General features: G+C 40.3%; 1 protein-coding gene across 8 annotated transcripts in view; it reads right to left on the bottom strand.

Moving 5' to 3' along the window:
- The window catches only part of QKI (QKI, KH domain containing RNA binding), a 156,304-nt gene extending 139,648 nt beyond the window's left edge, over positions 1-16,656 (bottom strand). For 3 of the 8 annotated variants that reach the window (XM_028103280.2, XM_028103279.2, XM_088023803.1), the window contains exon 1: positions 16,275-16,485. In XM_028103280.2, coding sequence (XP_027959081.1) covers positions 16,275-16,416 — 142 coding nt within the window. In that variant the 5' untranslated portion in view covers positions 16,417-16,485. Of the gene's footprint in view, positions 1-16,274 lie in introns of all 8 variants that reach the window. The other 5 variants (XR_003609316.2, XM_028103282.2, XM_028103283.2 and 2 more) reach the window with 4 other exon arrangements.
- Between the last annotated feature and the right edge of the window lie 2,266 nt (positions 16,657-18,922).

Raw genomic sequence — 18,922 nt, forward strand, 5'->3', positions numbered from 1 at the left:
AAACATCCACAGATAAAGTGACTAAAAATTTTGTATATTCAAATCTGAACAACTTGACACACATCTGCAGTACCACGTGGCATATCTTATATATGTTAGTATATTTTAATAAGAAAATCAATGGTGTTAGTCCTTGAATAAAAATGAAATGTGAAAAATAAGACTCTCAATGTCCCTTACTACCCAGTAAAATAAATACATTTTTCTATAACCTAAAAACAAACTTAGGATTTTCTAACTCAGATCTTACTTTCACCCTTCCTAATTACTGTCATTCTCTTACAGGATCCACTTATCTTCTACTCTCTTCCCCTTTTCATTTTTCTTTTATTCAGGATTCATGAAACAACAACATAAAATGCTTTTTGCAGATACCTCCCCTAAATTTATCACCCTTCAAAATTTAGATAAGCTTACACTAGCCTATGAAACAACCTGTACAGGACATCACCACATACAAGTCTAAATACTAAGTCTAGCAATGACAGAGAATCTGAACTGAGTATTTAGAAGACACTAAGTGGCTTTCTCATTTTCCCTTAAGTTTACCTGAGACTTTTATCCCATTATTTTAGGGCAAATAACCTAGATCTACAAGGGGGAAAATAGAGAGCTTACTCTAACTAATGACTTTAAAATACTGTATAAAATACAGACAGTGTAAGTTCCTTTGCTATGTACACTAAATTGTATCTAGACCCAGAGTCCGCTGGCTGGAAAATGAACCCAGGAGGGCCTTTTGTCTTTAACATCAGTTTAATGACAATATCACTGTAGGCATTATTTTTTTTTCTTTTCTTTTTTTTATCTTAATTTTATTCTTATTTACAGGAAAAGTTAAAAAAAACCACCCTGGGTAGAGGGGCACCCGGGAGGCTCGGTTGGTTAAGCGTCTGACTCTTGATTTTGGCTCAGGTCACGATCTCAGGGTTGTGAGATTGAGCCCTGTGTCAGGCTCTGCACTGGGCATGGAGCCTGCTTAAGATGCTCTCTCTCTCTCTCCCCTCCTCTCCCTCTCTCAAAAAAAAAAAAAAAAAAAAATCCCTAGGTAGATATTTCAAGTATTGAAACAAAATTTAAAATAATTAAGACTACTCACTTTAGAAGGTAGTCACAATACACCAATTATCAGTCATAACATCATTCCCCATAGAGGGGATCAGGCCCAAAGATATTCTCTGACTGGCTAATAATACCACTTACAGACATATTTCTGTCACAAGCGCCAAAGCAACTACCATTCCTGAAGCCAGCAGTTTCTAATTTGTAAAACTTCATACCCTCTGTAAATGAACTACACTTACATATGTAACAAAAAGATGGAACTGTGATCTGTGATCACTGAGATCCATTCCAACTTCAAATCTCTGAATTACAGGTTCTTTTTTGAACTAGAAATTAATGAAAATCTGTTGGGCCTTCCAGATGAAATGCTATTATTCTACCATCCACCCTTACACTTACCCTTCTTTAAAGACTGCTAATTATAAATGTCATCAAAACTTCATTTTATAGTATGAATGAGTAATTGCTGTAACAACAAAAAGAGACCTGATATCCTACAGATTAAAATCTAACAGAAAAAACTCATCTAATTACTGACTTACAGATCTTACAAAACTACTATATCACTGCATCTCAATGTTTATTGAACAATCTAACAAAGATAAGTATTTTTCTGTTCAAAACTCCTCTTGACCTAACAATTCACTAGTTCCCAACTTAAAAATATTAGACTTAAACCAGGCATACATTAAAACAATCAACATTTCTCCGTGCATTATCTATTTTAAAGTATTTTTAAATTTTACATTTAAGTTGTCAGAATTGTTAATTTTCTTTCATTTAGAAAATTATTTAAAAATAGCAAGTCTAAATTTTTATTTAAATAACACTTTGAATTAAACAAAATTCACTATAGAAACCATTTGCTGCGATTGTTATATAAAGTCAAAAAGGATGCTTTTTCTTGCTTCCTTTTAGATGGAATTTGAAATAATCCCAAACTAAATGAAATTTAACTATCTTCTTCAGAGAGTACTTTGATCTGACTTGAGACAGTATTCTCAGCCAAAAATTAAGATTCCCAAACAATTATTATTTAAACCCTCTTCTCCCTCGGATCCACAGTCTTTATAATCCTCTAATATTTACCATAATGTATCCTCAGACCACTAGTTCCAAAAAGAAAAGAAAAAAGGCATTCCTTTACCAAGTAATTTCAGAAAATGTTCATTTAAACCAAGTCAGCTTCCTTTAGCAGCTCCTGGATATTTAACATGTCGCCACATGTTGAATTCACAAAAGAATACGCAGCATTTCTTTGACTACTTTTATTCTCAGACTACCTCAGGAGGCCAGTATTACATGGAACACACTTTGCAAACACTTCCCCTATAGCCTCCCTCAATTCAGAGTTAAATTAGCAGATCTTCAATCTCTCCCATCCAATATAAGATTGTTAGGTCTTTCAAGCCATTAGAGCAAAAGCAAATGGAGAGAAAGATGAAGGGCAAGCCTCTGGCAAAAATCCATGCCATACATACAGGACAAGATATGCTAGCAACTCATCTATAGTTTAGAGCTTGGACTCACCAGTTCTACAAATCACACACTCACTAATGCCAGATAAACTTCCTTCCTCCAGTCACCTAAACCCAACACAATCACCAAAAGACACACAGAGAAAAGAACTATCATAAAAAGAGTGCGTTAAGTATATCCAAATGTACGAGTAAAACAAAATAGAAAGCCAAACTAAGCATGCACAAGTTAAAAAAAATTAAAAAATAGAAGTTAAGAGGCAAAATACTGGGGTGGGGTAAGGTGGGGAGCAAGTCCAGAAAGTCTAAAAATATGCAATAAGCAGAGCAATCTATCAATGACTCCATACTAAACAGAAATATGGAGGCAGATAAAAGGGAAAAAAACTAAGATGTAAAAAGAAAAGCCTTAAATGGGTCTCCCATTATCAACAGGATGAAATCTTTTTCCAGGAATTTAAAGCTTTCTACAGAAGAGATCTAGAATAATTTACTCCTTTCTCCTACCCAGAATGTCCTCACGTTCAAGGAGTGTTCCCTGCCTCTTAGAATACTACCGCTACTCCCTTACCGTTTCTCCACTTGAATCCTATCTATCCTGGAAGAGCCAGGTGAAATTTTACCTCTTTTCCTGAAACATTCCATATCTCCCCAGCCTAACGTGATCTTAGCTCCAGGCTTTCAACCTTTCTTGGTTATATTCCCTTATATTACTTTCTTTTTATACTATCTACCCTATTACTCAGACAACCTGAAGGTAAGGAATGAATTTGAAGCTCTGTTGCAGACCTCATACGTTACACATAACATGCACTCAAATTTACTTGTGTGAATAGAATAAAAAATTTCAAATAAATATGTCAGGTCATTAAGAAATAAGCAAAATATGCAACTCTGACATTACTCAAGAATTAAATGTCACATAACAGTAATCACTTTCTACTGTACCAGGATGCAGTATAAAATGATTTCCAATTAACTACATTGCAAAAATAAGAGAGCTTGGTATTCACAGGGCCATTACAATATTTAGTAACCTAAGGCTTTTTAAACAGTGAGTAATCAGGTTCTAAAAACATTTGATATTATCACACAAGCTTACTGAAAACAAAGTGATAGGTCGAATACTTAAGTTAATTATAATATACCTCTATAAGATGAACTATGTTAACATAAAACTATATTGTCAAAGAGTATGAAATGGCAGGGGAACATGCTCCTGATGTAATTTACTTAAACACAAACAGATGACACTACAGTAGGATCACAATTGTGTTTTATCCATAAATCGAGAAGGGGGAAAAAAGTCTAGAAAAGAATTTGCCAAGATGTTAAGAGTGATTATCACTGAATTCTGGGTAATTTTTACTTTTGAATTGGTACATTTTAGTTCTTTTCCATAAGATGAAGAATACTTGCTATAAGAACAAAATCTATGTGTTTAATTCCTTGTAACATATATTACAATGATTACTAGAATGAAGAAATCTATGCTTCTCATATACTCTGACTATAAGAAACAATTTTTAAAATGTATACACAAAATTGGCCACAGGGAAAAACTTTCCCTGAAAAATAATACATGGCATTGAGGTTCAAAGACAATATGCTAGGACCCCTCTCTGCCCTCACCACCACCTTTCCCAGGGCTCAGAGACCACAATACCACACTACTGTCAAAGGTGAACTGAAAATGTTTGCATCTTCAATTCTCTACATTTTATGAATAACAAAAAAGAAAAAACACCGGGGAGAAAGAAGTAAGATGCAAGTTATTATCAGTTCTACAAAGGTATTTATCACAGTTGATACCCTCTTCCCTGGTCTTCTACATACAAACACTTCTCTCATGTCTGAGTTCAATGTCAACTGATTAAGGAAGAAAAGTATTTTACAACTGATACAGCAATTAAAAAAAAGCTCAAAATAACAACTTGGAAAATATAATTTAAATGCGTTATTAACAAAAACACACACTTCCATATCATATCTAAGAAGGAACTTAAATAAGCAGTATTTCTTATTTAACAATTGCAAGCTGTATTTTAAAATATATAATATTTACCTAACTAAAAAAAACTGACAAAGAATGCCATAAAGTGAGATAAGATTACCTTTTTATTGCTGATAATTTTTTATTACTATAATAAAACTATAAGCCCCAAAAGAACTTTCTCTTCAACTAACATACAGTAGTAAACTATGGCTCAGGTTTTTTTTTTTCTGATTTACATTAGTAAACAAATCAACTGCCTGGTTAAAGACTTTAGAACTGCAAAGAAAACATACAAGTAGAATACTTTTCAACAGACTTGACTCAGTCCTGCACTAAAACAAACAAAAAACCTTCAAACAACTAAGCTGTAAAGGCAGAAACTATATTCCAGAATACTACTATACTCAATGGAATGTCCTAATCCCGTCACATTTTATAGTCAACATCTAACATATGGTCTCTTAAAACAACTGATTTACATGACACTTCTAAATATTAAATTTAATAATTATTACTTCTCATAGTCCTGAGCAACTCTCCTCTTACAATTTAAAGGAAAAAATTTCCTATTCTTGTAAGAGAGTTATTTCTCAACAAATTTTAATCACTAAACACTGTCTTTTGTGTACTAATATCTCCATCTGCTGGAACATAACTTCCTCACTATTAAAAGTTCTTAAGGAGAAAAACTTTGTAGTAGAGATTTTGCAACTACTTAGAAATAAAACCTTTTCACTGGTCACCATTTGAGGCAATTAGCGAACCAACGTTTTACTTCGAGAACCAACCAATAATTAATTAAGAATAAGCATCTATCTGGCTTTCCAACAGTAACAATTTTCAGAATAATAATATATTCCCTGCTGCTGAAATAAAGCTTTACCTAACTACGGCAGGAGAATCATTCTATGACCAGGCTAACCCAGATATTCGTCTGTTTCACTAATGGTGGAAACCAGATGCAGGCCCCCAGCATGTTGCCAAATCAAGTGCACAGCATCACCTATGATGTATAGTTGAACCTATTCAATCCTTTAAACCTAACTTCCCAAGTACTAGATACACAGGGCATAAAAGAACAATTCCAATGATAAGGAAGTTATAGCAGTGCCATAAAAAAGATGGTTCTAAATTAAAAAGACAAAGTCCTAACAACCAGATTCAATGAGAGGGGTCCTGAGTCAGACTCTGGTTTGGACAAGACAGTTATAAAAAATACTTTGGGGATAACAACAAAAATCTGAATATGGACTGGTTATTACATGAAGTGTAGGACTGACCCATTTTATTCAGTGTGATGCTGTTATATATATAGGAAGATGTTAGTGTTTAAAGAGATACACAAATACAGAGATGGAATGTCAAGATATCTCTAATTTACCTAAAATAATCAACATAAAAAATACAATTAAATAAAAATAAAGTAAGATGGAGGATGAAAATAATGAAATTCTCAAAAATCTTTGTATTTGATAACACATCTAGACTCAACAATATTAGATGAGTGAGGTTTGGACAAAATTTCCTCCAACTCAAACCGATTCAAGAATTTCTAAGGTTCCCCTAAACCAGCGAGTTTCTTCAATTCTCTTTAATTTATACATAAGCTTAATTCTAAGTAACCGAAATTTTAGCTGACAGCTTTACAAATGAGCCCCACATGTTCTCAATACCTCAGGATTAATGTAAGAACTTAAGGGTAAGGAAAAAATAATTTCTGTCTATGTTTATTTTTAGTTAAGATGCACTTTTAAAAACTCTAAAGAGTTTAAACCTAAAATATATAAAGCTCAAAATATATTTTTATTAACTATTTTGAGAAAATATAACTATTTAAAAGTTACCTAACCATTTACATTAACCCTTCACAATGCAACCAATTTCTACTTCCTCAGAACCATATATTCTACACTCATTAGTTTTCCCTGAAAGAGTTCATTATGACACCCCAAAATAATACAAGCCTTCCACTGGTTCCTTACAAAGCTCAGAATAAAATGTATGCTGTTCATCCTGGCATTCAAGGCCTACCGTGGTAGAGCCCGTACCTAGGCTGCTGGCTCTGCTCATTAACTCTCCTCCGTATTTGCCATTCCAACTAACTTGAGTTTAAACACACTTTCTGAAAATCTTTCACTCTCCCATCACCACTGTTTTGACACTGCAGCACTTTCTCTTCTCGTGGAACATCCTCCATCCTCCCATTCACCTCATAAAACCGACCATCTATGAATACCAAGTCAGATTCTACTTCTCAAAAAATATTAGATATCTCAGCTCAAAGGACCTTCTAGACTATCAGAATGCTAGTAGTGAGGGATTCTCATGAACATAACAACTAGTGGATACTCATGTGGATAAATTACCTTTTTCTTTTCTTCTTTCATTCTCTACAAGCTGCCTTGCATATCTCATTGTCCATCCTATCAAAAACCTAAAAGTATCAACAGAAATTAGATGATGCTACCTTACAGTCTGAGAAGTTCTTTTGCATATAATACTCTCCAGCCTCCAAATATTTTAATTTGAAGTTGGCCAGGCAGTTGATAATTCCATTTACATATGAAGAATCCCAGGTTCAGAGAGATTAGATATCTTGTCCAAGATCACCAAACTAGTTAACTGCAAACTCTTGATTAGATCCCAGGTCTACTACTCAAAGAATTCTTACTACTTGCAACATGGTCTCATTAGTATATGGACAGAAACACAAATTCATTTTTATCTTTATGCTGGCTCACACGTTCATACATGCATACATATGCACACTTATTATACAGTTGACACCTGAATACCTGTCATAACAATTGGAGCATCACTGCAACAGTCAATTTCCAAATACCTGACATTTGGCTTTCGTGTGAAATTTTATTTCTTAAAAAATTAATTTACCTACCATGTAACAATTCTCTCAGAGTGATACAATTACTCTAACACAGCAAGCAAGGGATTGTGGTTTATACTTATTTTCAAATATACTTGAAAGACTCAGTTGATGCTTCAAATATGGGTATCAGGAATGGGATGCAGTGACTACCTAGTGCAGCTCCCATTTCCATTTAATTCATCATCATCCACCTACTGACAGGTACTCTTCAGAGTTGGTACCGATGCTGTGAACCACCCTATGCTAATGTAAAAGTGAACCAAGGGTATATTCCTGCCTTGAATCACCTAGCAATAGTAAACCTTTATATTAAATCTTCCGGTCAGAAATGGTAGGTTTCCTCTTGAGCGGTTATTAAAAATAATAACTGCAGTAATAATAATACCAACAATATTAAAAATACACACTAGATTTGTACCCTTAAAGAGTTAAGGCTCTATCCTATGGTTATTAAGCTTAAGTAAGGGTGCCTGGGTGGCTCAGTCAGTTAAGTGTCTGCCTTCGGCTCAGGTCATGATCTCAGGGGCCTGGGATCGAGTCCCGCATCGGGCTCTCCGCTCAGCGGGGAGCCTGCTTCTCCCTCTCACTCTCCCTCTCCCTCTATGCTCTGTCTCTCAAATAAATAAAATCTTTACCAAAAAAAAAAAGTTTAAGTAAATGAATGAAACCCTCCAAACACTTTTACTTTCTCACTTTTAGCCTATCTCAATTTTACCTTCAAAAAAAAATTCTAGCTCCAAGAATTTGACCAGTATTTGCCCAAGTCCCACATATTACAGAATTAACACTACTCCCATTTACTTTTTTCTTCTTCATGTTCACAACCTAAGACAACACAGCCAACTTTTTAACACATGGAACTATTCTGGGTTTTTCTTCTCTAGTTCCACTTATAGAGTGACACATTCACCAAAAAGAAGGTAGAACTGAGGGTCTAGCTCCAACTCTGATACTACCTTGCCTTGTGATGTGGACAAGTCACAACCTCTCCAGAGCTCAGTTGTTTTTGCACCTATAAGAGAAAGATTTCCCTTAATTCCCAGGTCCCTTGCAGTTCTGAAATTCCATGATCTTTTGATATTATTTTAGTTTTCCCTACACTAAACTGCATCCAAGAAATGTTTTCCATTTTCCTAGTTTTTTCCATCTATACATCTCCTCAAATGCCCTTGGTAAAACCATTCTGAGTCCCCATAAATTATGACAATAAGAGTTAATGAAGAAAGATTTCAAAGAAAAATTTTGTAAAACTTTGCTTTTTAAAACCAGCACTTTCCTAGTACTCTTAAATGTTAATAAATATATACACATGTATTACATATCTTTATTAAATTTTTCTATAAATTTTAAATTCTTAAGTTAGATTAAAAGCCAAAAGTTCCCCAATAATCTCACTGACCAGGTGATCATGCCCAATCTTTACAACAACTTGTCCCGCATGAAAGCCAAAAGCAAGGTGTTTACTTAGGACCTGCTAATAAGACCCTTTTTCACTGTTAATACATAATCATTTCAATCCTGGGACCAAGCAGGTATTTCATTACTTCAAAAACCGTCCTTGTTCTAGAAATTCACCAGCCCCAACACCCACTCTTCTCAAGGATTCAAGGCCAGCTCACCTTCACTGCATGTCTCCCTTTACATACATGTGTGCCTACATGTGTGTACACACACAAGCCCTTTCCTTATTACCATGGCCATATAACATGAGACCGCTTTATGGATTTAACTACATTTTGATGTTTTTTTCTGACACTTCAGTAGTACCCTTGAAAAGCATCCAAACTGACAAATTACGCTTTATCATAAATAATGTGATAGAAATGTTACAAAAGATTCATTTCACAAGTCACAAAATTTAGTTTAATAAAACACGTATGTTAGAATCAATATACAAGGCAACATTATGAACATAAAATTTTGTTTATTTTGCTAGACTTGATAGGATTTCTGGAATTTCAAACTAGAGTTGCTACTTCAGGAAACTGAAGAAATGATGAAACCACCAAGTACAATCATTTGCTTGTTAATTACAAGAATTCTGGATAAATCACTTATCTTCTGCAAGCTATATATTTGTTAAAAAATTCATGACAGATTTACTTTAAAACATTGTTAGGGCTAAAGCAGAAAAGCACACTGCTTTTAAGAGGGTTAAGTTTCAGTTAGCTAAAAACTTTTCTCAGGTCTACCAATCCATAAGCAGAGAGAAGCTGTCACTGCCCATCTCAGCTCTTAAAAAGTTTTGGCATTTATGGGATTATGTAGGTAAACCTTTTCTCTAGTCAATTACCTATAAAAGTCAACATTCAGCTGATATGTAGGTCTTGTACTCTGTAGAACACAGTAAGTATATGGGAAGGATTCCAGGTCCCTAAGTGCTGCTTTGATGTGTTCAGGATAAATAAGGATTATATGAATGGTTTTAGCTGAAAAGAAAGCTGAGTATAAACATATGTGGCAGTAACACAAATAGCAATTTTTTAAACAGGTGTTTCTTTAAGCTAATTTGAAAGTGCCAAAACTTTTAAGAGCTGAGACGGTCACTGACAGCTTCTCTCTGCTTAAGGACTGATAATACTTTGTACAAGGACTGGCTGAAAACTACTGCCCAAGTAAAGCAATTTTATCTTTCTAGTTCTCATTCACACCAAAGGTACTAAAGCAAAACGAAGATAAAAGCTTCTTGAGAGGAGCGCCTGGGTGGCTCATTCCTTAAGCGTCTGCCTTCAGCTCAGGTCATGATCCCAGGGTCCTGGGATGGAGCCTGGCATCAGGCTCCCTGCTCAGCGGAAAGCCTGCTTCCCCCTCTCCCACTCCCCCTGCTTGTGTTCCTGCTCTTGCGCACGCTCTCTCTCTCTCTCTCTCTCTCTCTGTGTCAAATAAATAAATAATAAATAAAAAGCTTCTTGAGAACAGGCATTGCAAATGATATTGTAAGATTTCTAAAAAAATATCACTTAAAAGTACGTGTACCTTTTTTTGTAATTTCCCAAAACTATCACAAATTATAATTGGCCTAATCCCATACTTCAGAGAAAATAGAAATCAAGAGGATAACAATGTCCACCTATTTATTAATTCAACAAACATCTGATAGTGTACGTGTGCCAGGCTATGAGATGGGCACTTTCAAAGAACTAGTTCTAATAAGGATAGGCAGACAAAAAGAGAGAGTATTGCAACATGAAGTATGATGATAACTACACAGACAGTAGTACCTAACACACACTGGATTATATTTACAGTCAACTTTCATAACACAGTCACACTAACAAAACAAAATGCATTCACAATGAGAAAAAGTTTAATGCCACGTTTGCTTTCTACTAAATGAAAAAAGCCGTAAAAATCTTACTTGGACATCAAACAACATAGGTATTTTGGGCCCCAAAACTGAAATGCCAATTTTTAAAAGGGGTATAAACATGCCCTAAAAAAAGCATTCCCATAAAGGGAAAAATATATTGTCTTGATGTCAAAAAAAAAAAAAAAAAAGAGAGAAGGATCAGAAAAAATAATGAAGTCCTGTCAATCACAAAAATAAAAAGTCGGTACATAATATAATTCTAACTTCTTGGCATAGGTTTCTTTACTATCCTGATCCCTTGGCCCTAACATAGATCCTTGGATATTTTCATAATAGTTGACATACCAACGACAGAAAGTTGCTCAGTGGACTCTGTCACTTAGATTATCAAACGAATAAAACTCAAAAGAGGCATAGCATTTTCCATCTCCAACAAAGACAAGTTTTACTTATAACTGCACCATCATAAACCAAATTGTATTAACTATAATAAATTTCCCAAGTAAATTAAAAGATGTTCCAGTCAGAGTAAAAAAGCCGTCCCTATGATCACACTGGTGTAATTCTCTTAAGGGCCAAAAAAGGTCAAAGAACAAACAAAAAGCTTACATATCTAAATATATTGACTTCAAAAAAGGTGCATGTAAAAAAAAGGTGCCCAATAAAGGCAGGGTGTATGGGTGTGGGTGTGTGTTGGGGGAGGAAGGGAGCACACTTGTCTTTTGTCACAGGAATCTATTTCCCTTTAAAAAGTAAACAAAAAGCCATGTTTTCTTATGAAAAGCTGATGCACTTTGCAATCAGCTTCAGGACAGTGACAAGTGGGGGGATAATAACAAACAATGTATACAAAACATTAAAAAAAAACAAATTAACTTGTATTCACTTTATATTCTCAAAGCCATTTAAGAAAAGGTGCTCATACCAAACACACTAGCAAAGGCAATTAAGCAAAGAGACCTACTTCTATTAATTCAATTACATTATATCCTTGGGAGTACAGCTTTTACTACAAAACACGTAAATTGAATAGAGGTAAGAAAAAGGAATCACCTTCTGCCTCACTGAATGTACATGCATTTTGAATATATATTCTGCCTAAGGGAGACTTAAGCTTCAAAAGTACAGAATAAATGTTGAATAAATGACCTAGGATACAAGTTATCATTTCCATTATTACCTTACAGAGCTGGTGACACCTCCTGGGTGAGGAGAAAAATAATGGAAGGACAACTGATTATAAACACCCTGTCCTTCTCTCATCACTATTAAGTCAGAGGGCCAGTGTACAACGGCAAAATCGTTCTTCCTAAAGAAAAGATTAATTACAGCAACTTAAGTAAATAAAATCTGTTTGTTACAGAGATTGATTACTGTCAACAAGGCTCCAGGAAAAAAAAAAACCTAAAATTGTAATGAACTTATACAGCAAGTCCTCTCAATACAAATAGCCATATAATTTTTGAAACAAAGCATTTGTAGACAAGATTTCTCCCCTGCAAAAAAATTTTGAAGTGTAAGAAAACCAAAGGTATAAGACATTTTCAATACTGAATGCATAATAAATGGAAATAAACAGTAACATGGAAAAATCTTAACTAGTAAAGCAAGTTTTTATTTAAAATTATTTTTTTGCCCACATTTTTAAGGGAGGGAAAGAAAACTGAGGTCAGAAAGAAAATTAATTATCCCCCCCAAAGACCGTGAGAAAATGAAAATGCGTTTCTCAAATCAGGAATGCAGAATGCAATCTAACATGTTTGCTCACTTTTTCTGAGCCACACACTAATTTTTCAAGTACTCACAAAAGATTTAGGCTAGCTTTACTTATAAACCATACAATGCATTTTTAATTTTCCCATCATCTTTAACCTCCCTATGCCTAAAAAATGAAAACTCAAATCTGATTTTAAAATCCCTAGTTCTTTCCTTTCCCCCATCTGAAATTTTTAAGTCTAACTGATTTCATTTGTGGCCTTCTCAATTCTAATTGCAATACTTTATAAAATAAACAGAATTTGCATTCAAGTACTGTTGTTGCCTGAGTTTCTTTTTCATGACAAAGAAAGTTGTTTGTTTTTTTTTTTAAATAAAAAACTTGTAGTAACTACTCTTTCCCATGGATGGACCCAGGATTCAGTTTGGAAACCTCTCTCCAGAGAGCAGTTTAAGACTTTTAAAACCTCGGTTTTATGTGTAATCATCTCTAGCTTCAACGAAAGATTCTTAAGTATTGGAAACAACTGAAATTACGTCCTTTATGTGAGTGGTCCAACCTAGAAAGCACTCACAACTTAAAAGAACTGTGAAGACACTTAGAGAATCGTCTGGCAATTCCTACCTACTCCCCTCTCCAGACAAAAAAAATAAATCCAAAAACCAAAAAGAATGTCCGAAGTCAAAATATAAGCTAAAGATTAACTTGGCATGGAATTAAAATGCTCAATCTAAAGCATTCAAGCTTTAATCAACTAAGAAAATCTAGCACACGTAAATCCCAAATTTGTAACTAGCCAAATAAAAGTTCTCAGACTGACAAGCAAATTTTTTGAAATTTACTTTAAAAAAAATTTAATAGAATTCCTAAATAATCATTCAGAATTTCTAATTATCAGGAAATACATCTACTGTTAAGTCCAGTACCTTAACTTGACTAAATTAGTCATCAACATAAAATTTACAGCTCTATCTAAATTGAAAAAATTTTTCCGCCAATCACATGGAAAAGGAAAATGTAATTCCTAACCACAAACAGAAATCATGATTAATTTGTTTTGGACAGTGACAGGCCACAGAGGGGCAAAGCAAGTTGCCAAATTTTCAGAATTAAATCATCTGGCCCAAAAAAACGTGATGCATTTCAAAAACTGTATTTTTCTTAAGTCAAATTAAGTTTATAATAAGGCTAACAATTAGAGGAAGCAGCTTATTCCACACTAAGGAATAGCCCCTTTTCCTGCATGTTTGTACTGGTCTGATAAAAAAAACAATCAAACTTCCTAGTCATTATGCTGTCCATTTTAAACATCCCAGCTACCACACAGAAGCAATCTTTACTTAGGCCGGGAAGTTGAAAAGGCTAAAACTGAAGATAGACCAAGATAAGGGATCGAGTAAACCACGTTAAAAGAAAAAAAAATTATTTAGAATGTATCATCCTCAGCTAGTGGTCTCCAAGTTTTTTAAAACGCAAACAGTTGCGATCTCCAACTACAGAGAAATGAACAAAAAACCTGTTAGAGATAATGACCTAAGTGGAATTCTAGATTTGGAAGATTACAAATTATTGAAGCCAACATTAGAAACTTTTTAACAGAGAACTCCAAATTACCAGAGGATTTTTAGATCAACATAAAAGTAAAGCGAGAAGCCTTTCACAACTAATCAGAGAAACTCAAATTATGTATGTTTTTAAATAGGATACACAAAGTGAAAATACTTCCAATTTTTTTATAACCTCCTGTCATTTGATTAAACATTTTAATTCAAAGAATGCAACTTTATTTAACCCTAAATATTGTGAGAACACGTTTTCATTTCAATGTCTACGAAGGATTCCTTCTAAACAACTGTACTTAAGAAAAATAACCTTAAAAGAAATTTTTATAAATACTACTAAAATTTTTAATTTTACCAAAATATACCAAGGCAGAAAAAGCATATTATTTTCGAAATGTAATAAAATTGTTCCCATAATGTTAAAGAATGTGCTCACTGTTCGTAAATATGTTTTCTAGTATAAATACAGTAAGTCCACGAAATGACACATAAAATGACTTACTGTGATTTAAATTTCAACTAAATTTAATACAGATCAGCTTACTAAGTATGTTACACATTTTGCTCCAAACATTTCTCGTGTTAAAAAAAAAAAAATAACTGGCGCCCCTTAGCGCTCACATTTGGAAATACTCAATTTAAGAGTTCCAGCAATTTTTTTTTTTTTTTTTGACATTCCAGAAAGTTTTCTGCCTCCACAATCTTTCAAATGCCAACAAAAATAGCAAAAGCAGAACCCCTTAAAGGGATAGCTCAAGTTTTTTTCTGGAGCAATATGAAATTAAGAGATTTGCTGTTTCAACAGTGGAAAAAGCCCATTCCAATAAACCCTTATTGCTGTTATGTTTAACAAATGTAAGCAAAAGCGAGGACGCAGTAATACCTAACAGTTTCATACTTTTAAAGTCGTTCCTATGACTTTTTTGACAACAAAAGCTCCTGGAATTCTTCTTTAACCATCTTTAATCACGGAGACATTTCCGGTCTTTTGTTCTTCAGTGACATTCCAACTCTCTAAGCTTCAGATTCTTTTTCCCCAGTTCTATAGTAAAGATCTCGAAATTCCTGTGAAAAATCTAAAATCCACTGTCAATTCTGTAAGACACAGTTTTCGGCTTCCTTTTAACAGTCCTCCGGTATTGCCTCTAAGAGAAAAATAACTCCGGGCTACTCGATTTTCAAAGTAAGACTTTCTCGTTGGTCGTTTTTGTCCTCTCTAGGCGTTCACAGAAATGCACAGCCACTAGAATTTAATAGTCCAGTGCGCTGCTACAAGAACTTGTTAAATTCCAGAGTTGGCCAAAATTAATCTTCTTGTCATTCTTCGCAACCCTCAGTTCTCCCCCAGCAAAGCTTTTCTGCAAACTTTTTCCTCGCTTTTATTTTCGCCCTTTCCAAGTCTTGACTTCCTGTCCTACCACGTCGGGCAGCGGCGTCCTCGGGAGAACGCTCTCCGCCGAAGTTCTCTCCAACTCGGGACTACGTTCAGATTTGTCCTCGCGGTATTTCGTATTCACACCCCCCCCCCCGCCCAAAGCGAAGTTAAACTCCCGAACAGTTCTCGCTTCCCCAAACAAAAGGACAAAAAGTGCTTTCCGCTGTCATTTTGTCCTCGCCTTCGGCTAAATCAGCATTACTTTCGGTCTCCTAGGGAATTCCTTTAAATTATCCAGCCCCACGCTACTCCCCTCGAGTCTCTCCAAGCCGCACAAACTCCAGAAAAGCAAAAGCCCCACTGGGTCCTCCACTTTGGGAACCAGCGGCGTCCTCCGGGGGAGACCCCCTCCGGGAGCGCCCGGGGGCCGGCGTCCTTCAGGCGCCCGTGGGGCGCGGGGCGGGCGAGGCCGGGCTCCTCCCGGGCAGGCCCGCGCAGCTGGGGCCGTCGCGGTGCTCGCAGGCGCGGCTGGAAGCCGGGGGCGCGAGAGGGCTCGCCCTGCAGCCTTCCCCCGCGCAGCGAGCTGGGCGCGGGCGGCGCGAGGCCCGGGGTCTCGGGGACGGGGTCCCGGGGGGTGGGGGGGGGGGGCGTCCCGCCGGCGGGTCCCACCCGCGCCCGCGGCCCCGGCCCGCCCGCCGCCGCGCCCCGCGAGCCCGGCCTCGGCGCCGCCTCCATGCGCCCCGCCCGGGCCTCTCCGTCCCCGGGCGCACGGTCCCCGCCGGCCGCGACCTTCCCGCCCTCCCGAGACGCCGGCGGGCGTCGGGTCCCGGGGAGAGGGGCCGCCGCCCGGGCGCGGGCCGCGAGGAGCCGACGAGGCGACTCACCTTCGTCCAGCAGCCGCTCGAGGTGGTTGAAGATCCCGCAGAAGTTGGGCAGGCTGCTCATGAGCTTCTTGTCGTTCATCAGCTGCATCAGGTAATCTGGGGTGGGCTTCGGCTTCTCCTTCGTTTCCATTTCCCCGACCATATTCCAGGCTCCGCAGCTCACTCCGCCCGCCGCCGCCGCCGCCGCCGCCGCCGCCGCCGCCGGAGAGGAGGGAGGGGCGGGGAGCCCCGGCCGCCGGCCGCTCGGGACTCGGCGTCCCGCTCCGCTCCGCTCCCGCGCCGGGCGCCGGGGCGGCCGGACCGCGCGCTCGCCGCGCTCTCCCCGCCCCCGCAGGCACTTTCCGCCCGCGGCCCGACGCGCTCCCGGCCCGCCGCCGCTCCTCGGCCGCCGGCTCGGCGCGTCCCTCACGAGGCCGGCGGGCGGGAGGCGGGTCTCCGCGGGCCGAGTGCGGGCGCGGGCCGCTCGGCGCCGGACGAGGAGGAGCCGGGCCGCCGCCGCTCGCTCGGCTGGTCGCGCCCGCTCAGCCGCCGCCGCCGCTTCTGCCGCGGGCTCGGGGTCTCTCTGGGCTGGTCCCCGCCGCGGCCGCCTCTGCCGCTGCCGCCGCGCTCTGACTCCGCTCCTCCTCTTCCTCCTCCTCCTCCTCGCCTCCTCCTCCTCCTCCTCCTCCTCACTCACTTGGCGGCGGAGTTCGCCTCAGTTCAGGCGGCGCTGCCAGCGGCGGCGGCGGCGGCGCGGGGGGAGGGGCGGCGGCGCGGGGAGGGCCGGGGGCGGGCGCCGGGCGGGGCCGCGCAGGGCGGCCGTTAGCGGGGCCCGGCCGGCGCGCTCCTCCTCCCGCCGCCGCCCCCCGCAGCCCCCGGCCCGGCCGCCGCCGCCGCCGCCGCGTCGTCTCCCTCCGGCGGGGTGGGCGGCCTGAAGGGCCGGCGGCGGGCAGCGTGATGGAGGCGGCGCCCGGCGAGCCCGGCCTGGGCGCGGGGCTGGGGTCTCCGCCGAGGCGGGCGAGAGCGGAGGGAGGGACCGGTGCGGGGCCGACGGACGGGGGAGGGCGCCGGGTGGCGGTGCTTTCGACTGGGGTGGGGGCGAGGGCCGCGCCGCTTCGCGCTCCCCGCCGGCGGGCCGGCTCGTCTGGCGGGCGCGGTCGGGCTGTGGCGTTGGGTGCGAGGGATTGCCAGCGGGACGCGCCAGGGCTGCGCTCGCCACCGCACGGCCCCATTCTCTCCTCCGTTACTGTAGTTTTTTTTTTAAAAAAAAACCTCTCGTCCGTTCTCACCACCCCCCCCAGAAAAGAATTTTTTTTTTTAACGTCCTGTTGCTTCACGGGGGACTTTCGGGGTAGGCGTCACGTGGCCCGACACGTAGCCTTAAGGTCCGACAGCGCGTGCGCGTGTCGAGTCCGGCGGCCACGCCCCTTCCGAGGGTCGCTCCGCCCCTGCCAGGGCCCCGCGAGCGAAGGGGGAGGGGCAGGGCCTGCCGCGCGCCTGCGTGGGGCGGGCCGGGCCCTGGGCGGGGGCTGGCGCAGGGGCGCGCCGTGGGGGGAGGGGGTGGGACGATCTGGCCGTCGGACCCCTAAGTGGCGGGGTGGGGGCCAGAAGCTGCGGAATCCTCGCTCCCTGGTGTCGGGTTCTCTTCCGCAGGACGCGTTCCCGGTGGGCTCTGATTGCTGCTGTGTCGTTGGTGGCCCCGCACGACGACACCCCCCCCCCCGCGTCCCCGCGGTCTCTGACTTCGAGAGCCACGCTGCGGGAAGGAGCCTGACGCGCGGTGGGTCCCGCGTGGGCGCCCCTCGTCGCCCCGACGGCGTCGCCACTACCTATGCAGTACCTGTCCCAGTGGCGGGGCGCGCCTCTAGGGACAGGGTCTGCCTTGGTGCAGTACCCGTTATTACAAGAGCCAGCTGCAGTTAGGAGCGAGCACCGCGCTGTACGAAATAAGGAGGGGGACGTGAACGGTGTGGGCGATGTTGCACTCCGTGATGGCATCAGCATCCAGTTATGAAATGCAGCCGCAATAAATCAAATAAGATCATGTACCGAGTTCGAAAGGTGGAAGTCAACGTTTACATTTGCCAACTTGTAAAAATAATGATACATTGGGCAGGAGGGTTTTCCATGCGGTATGATGGATTTCAAATATTTAGGTTTGTTTGGGAAAGACTTCTGAACTGCAGCAGTGTAGCCCACTGGTTTATAGAATGTTGTCAGTCGCTAAATCTGCATCTGCATTTTTCTGCAAGCCTGTTACGTTCAATTAATGTAGACGAAATTTAACATCAAACTGACCATGGTGAGAGCTACAAGTGGCTGAAATCTGTTAATCATGTCTACTGTGTTTTAACTGGGAAGAACTTACATGGGGTGTTTTGGTAAAATTTTGCTTCATACTAATTCTGAGGAACACGTAAGTTTGAGTTGTATTGAAACTAGCTGAATTTCAAACAAATACTCTTTGAGTAGCTAGTAGCTTCTGTTCATTTAAGGAATATTGTTTCTAAAATTAAGCTACTTTGCTAGAGGAAATGGAATTGCCCTGCAGACAAAGTTGAAAACAATTAACTAAAATATTTTAAGAAGTTCTCCTACTTCCATTGCTGTTAACAGAGCCATAGAATATTTGCCTACTCAATTATCAACTTAAAGGATAAATTTTGTAA

This window comes from Eumetopias jubatus, unplaced genomic scaffold, assembly GCF_037043125.1.
Source record: "Eumetopias jubatus isolate StellerSeaLion01/CBP00866 unplaced genomic scaffold, mEumJub1_p1.0 scaffold_6, whole genome shotgun sequence".
Lineage (NCBI taxonomy): Eukaryota > Metazoa > Chordata > Mammalia > Carnivora > Otariidae > Eumetopias > Eumetopias jubatus.